This window comes from Sinocyclocheilus grahami, unplaced genomic scaffold (assembly GCF_001515645.1).
Source record: "Sinocyclocheilus grahami isolate Dianchi unplaced genomic scaffold, SAMN03320097.WGS_v1.1 scaffold1163.1, whole genome shotgun sequence".
NCBI lineage: Eukaryota > Metazoa > Chordata > Actinopteri > Cypriniformes > Cyprinidae > Sinocyclocheilus > Sinocyclocheilus grahami.
Genome location: NW_015506342.1, coordinates 296,125 through 300,432, shown reverse-complemented (window position 1 = coordinate 300,432; position 4,308 = coordinate 296,125). Strand labels below are relative to the sequence as shown.

The 4,308-nt window shown below is 50.5% G+C and overlaps 1 protein-coding gene across 1 annotated transcript in view; it reads left to right on the top strand.

Moving 5' to 3' along the window:
* Positions 1-4,308, top strand: part of LOC107567484 (liprin-alpha-4-like) — a 43,077-nt gene that overhangs the window by 26,999 nt on the left and 11,770 nt on the right. The window contains exons 15-16 of the mRNA XM_016253179.1: positions 3,818-3,819; positions 4,066-4,305. Coding sequence (XP_016108665.1) covers positions 3,818-3,819; positions 4,066-4,305 — 242 coding nt within the window. The remainder of the gene's footprint in view (positions 1-3,817; positions 3,820-4,065; positions 4,306-4,308) is intronic.

Here is a 4,308-nt window from a genome sequence, read left to right as displayed (position 1 = left end):
GTGTGTGTGTGTGTGTGTGTGTGTGGGGTGTTGTGTAGTAATGTGTGTGTGTGTGTGTGTGTGTTGTGTCGTAGTGTGTGTGTGTGTGTGTGTGTGTGTCCAGAATTACCGCTCTGAGCCGTGTGTTCGGCGGGGTGTAGTGTATAGCAGTCCTCTGCTGACCTGTACTCCCGTGTTTGTGCAGGTATCGCCCACAACTGACTGAATGATTGTGTGCTTTTCAAAAATAAAACCCTTGACCTTGGAAGCTGTACAGGAAGTTTACTGAAGCACTTCCTGCTCCATTCCCTCGACGGGCCAGCGAGGAAATGAGCAGTTAGACCTTGAGAAGATCAAGCTAAACGCCTGTTTACTCTGGACTCGAGCTTTATTCAGAAAAATGTCATCACTAGCTGTGATTCAGTAGCTGATGAACGCTCGGCTTGGTTTTCATTTATAAATTAATATTTAGTTTTAAATAATGCCAATAAGTCTTCATGATTTGTCATTCAGCACTAATACAAATAACATGCAACAGACCAAAGAAAGACACAGCGCTTTTAGATTTTCATGTGTTTTACATCAGCATCACGTGATGCACAGAAAACAACAAGATCATGAAATGTAAAATCAAACTACTTGCTTTATAAACAACACATGTAATAAAATCCAGGATTAGACAGCAGAAGGCGCCCGTAGTAGACTGCATTGTTCACATGCTCCGCAGATTTGCCTCTGATTGGTTGCAGTGGTTCAAAAACACGTTAAAAGAAACCTTTGGTGCTCTTCGCAGAACACTTCCACAAATTAAAACCTTTATTGCATTTATTAACACATTTAGTCCCTTTTTCCCCCATAATATAACGCCTTCATTCTGTAGATTTAATTGATAGATTTATATATTAATTTAAATGTATATTTAGATATTTAACTGAATTTGTTGCAGTTGTATGGTAGAATTTCATTGTAGTTCAGAAATTTGATCAGTGAAATGAAAGTGTCAAGCCCCGTCTGCTGCTTTAAATTCTCCAGCTCGTTACAGCAGGATGGATTCTGATTGGTTGTCAATGTTTGTATTGTTCATCAGCTGAAAAAAATCGCTCTGAAAGTGATTCCAAAGATATCGTCTCTCTGTGCCTTTAGCGTTATAGCTGTGGTGTGGATTTTTAGAACTAGAGAGTGAGAGTGAGAGTGAGTGAGAGTGAGTGAGAAATAGTGAGAGCGAGTGAGAGCGAGTGAGAGCCAGTGAGCGTGTGAGTGAGAGCGTGAGCGTGTGTGTGAGCGTGTGTGTGAGTGTGAGAGAGTGTGAGAGAGTGTGAGAGAGTGTGTGTGAGGGTGTGTGAGGGTGTGTGAGGGTGTGTGAGGGTGTGTGAGGGTGTGTGAGGGTGTGTGAGGGTGTGTGAGGGTGTGTGAGGGTGTGTGAGGGTGTGTGAGGGTGTGTGAGGGTGTGTGAGGGTGTGTGAGGGTGTGTGAGGGTGTGTGAGGGTGTGTGAGGGTGTGTGAGGGTGTGTGAGGGTGTGTGAGGGTGTGTGAGGGTGTGTGAGGGTGTGTGAGGGTGTGTGAGGGTGTGTGAGGGTGTGTGAGGGTGTGTGAGGGTGTGTGAGGGTGTGTGAGGGTGTGTGAGGGTGTGTGAGGGTGTGTGAGGGTGTGTGAGGGTGTGTGAGGGTGTGTGAGGGTGTGTGAGGGTGTGTGAGGGTGTGTGAGGGTGTGTGAGGGTGTGTGAGGGTGTGTGAGGGTGTGTGAGGGTGTGTGAGGGTGTGTGAGGGTGTGTGAGGGTGTGTGAGGGTGTGTGAGGGTGTGTGAGGGTGTGTGAGGGTGTGTGAGGGTGTGTGAGGGTGTGTGAGGGTGTGTGAGGGTGTGTGAGGGTGTGTGAGGGTGTGTGAGGGTGTGTGAGGGTGTGTGAGGGTGTGTGAGGGTGTGTGAGGGTGTGTGAGGGTGTGTGAGGGTGTGTGAGGGTGTGTGAGGGTGTGTGAGGGTGTGTGAGGGTGTGTGAGGGTGTGTGAGGGTGTGTGAGGGTGTGTGAGGGTGTGTGAGGGTGTGTGAGGGTGTGTGAGGGTGTGTGAGGGTGTGTGAGGGTGTGTGAGGGTGTGTGAGGGTGTGTGAGGGTGTGTGAGGGTGTGTGAGGGTGTGTGAGGGTGTGTGAGGGTGTGTGAGGGTGTGTGAGGGTGTGTGAGGGTGTGTGAGGGTGTGTGAGGGTGTGTGAGGGTGTGTGAGGGTGTGTGAGGGTGTGTGAGGGTGTGTGAGGGTGTGTGAGGGTGTGTGAGGGTGTGTGAGGGTGTGTGAGGGTGTGTGAGGGTGTGTGAGGGTGTGTGAGGGTGTGTGAGGGTGTGTGAGGGTGTGTGAGGGTGTGTGAGGGTGTGTGAGGGTGTGTGAGGGTGTGTGAGGGTGTGTGAGGGTGTGTGAGGGTGTGTGAGGGTGTGTGAGGGTGTGTGAGGGTGTGTGAGGGTGTGTGAGGGTGTGTGAGGGTGTGTGAGGGTGTGTGAGGGTGTGTGAGGGTGTGTGAGGGTGTGTGAGGGTGTGTGAGGGTGTGTGAGGGTGTGTGAGGGTGTGTGAGGGTGTGTGAGGGTGTGTGAGGGTGTGTGAGGGTGTGTGAGGGTGTGTGAGGGTGTGTGAGGGTGTGTGAGGGTGTGTGAGGGTGTGTGAGGGTGTGTGAGGGTGTGTGAGGGTGTGTGAGGGTGTGTGAGGGTGTGTGAGGGTGTGTGAGGGTGTGTGAGGGTGTGTGAGGGTGTGTGAGGGTGTGTGAGGGTGTGTGAGGGTGTGTGAGGGTGTGTGAGGGTGTGTGAGGGTGTGTGAGGGTGTGTGAGGGTGTGTGAGGGTGTGTGAGGGTGTGTGAGGGTGTGTGAGGGTGTGTGAGGGTGTGTGAGGGTGTGTGAGGGTGTGTGAGGGTGTGTGAGGGTGTGTGAGGGTGTGTGAGGGTGTGTGAGGGTGTGTGAGGGTGTGTGAGGGTGTGTGAGGGTGTGTGAGGGTGTGTGAGGGTGTGTGAGGGTGTGTGAGGGTGTGTGAGGGTGTGTGAGGGTGTGTGAGGGTGTGTGAGGGTGTGTGAGGGTGTGTGAGGGTGTGTGAGGGTGTGTGAGGGTGTGTGAGGGTGTGTGAGGGTGTGTGAGGGTGTGTGAGGGTGTGTGAGGGTGTGTGAGGGTGTGTGAGGGTGTGTGAGGGTGTGTGAGGGTGTGTGAGGGTGTGTGAGGGTGTGTGAGGGTGTGTGAGGGTGTGTGAGGGTGTGTGAGGGTGTGTGAGGGTGTGTGAGGGTGTGTGAGGGTGTGTGAGGGTGTGTGAGGGTGTGTGAGGGTGTGTGAGGGTGTGTGAGGGTGTGTGAGGGTGTGTGAGGGTGTGTGAGGGTGTGTGAGGGTGTGTGAGGGTGTGTGAGGGTGTGTGAGGGTGTGTGAGGGTGTGTGAGGGTGTGTGAGGGTGTGTGAGGGTGTGTGAGGGTGTGTGAGGGTGTGTGAGGGTGTGTGAGGGTGTGTGAGTGTGGGGGTGTGTGTGAGCGTGTGTGAGCGAGTGAGTGAGCGAGTGAGAGAGAGTGTGAGAGAGTGCCTCCATCAATCAATGAAGAGAACACAACCAAGTCTTGCCCCATATTTTTTCCGTTTTTGATGTTTAATTTGATATACAACGCAATGCAAAAAAAAATAAAAAATTCTAAAGAAGACTGTTGCATTCAGAGATGAGTCTGATGATTCACAGCTGCTTTAAATGGACAGTTCACTTGAAAATGACAGCTGTCATCATTTTGTCCCCTGAAACTTGTTTCCAAACGTACTTTCTGTTGTGGAACATAAAAGATATGATGAAAGTCAATTGGAGTTTAACAGCAACACTTTTTATTTTTTGCGTTCCACAGAAGTCAGTCGTACAGTTTTGAAACGATGTGAGGGAGATTGAATGATGGCAGAACACACAACACTCCCATAGACTGATGTCTAATTCATTATTAAATCAATATGTCTTTAAGTATTATTTTATACCTTACATTTTAGAAAGAAACATTTTTATCAAATTGAAAGTTGGTGACAAATTATCCTGTTCTATCAGTCCTAGTGCAAACATGTGTTTAATGCTGCTGTGTAACGTGCTTGTGTTTGTGTCTAGTGCGCACAAGACGATAAAGCCACTATCAGATGTGAGACGTCTCCTCTGTCCACACCGTCCTCCGTGAGACTCCATAAAGGAGCGCTGCACACCGCCAGCCACGAGGACATCAGAGACATACGGGGGTCAGTCGCACACCCACAGCGTTATAGTGATGAGGATCGTTCATACAGGAGCAGAGATGTGACATGTGTCTCTATGTCTCTGTGTCTCTGTCTGTCTGTCTGTCTGTGTCTGTGTGTG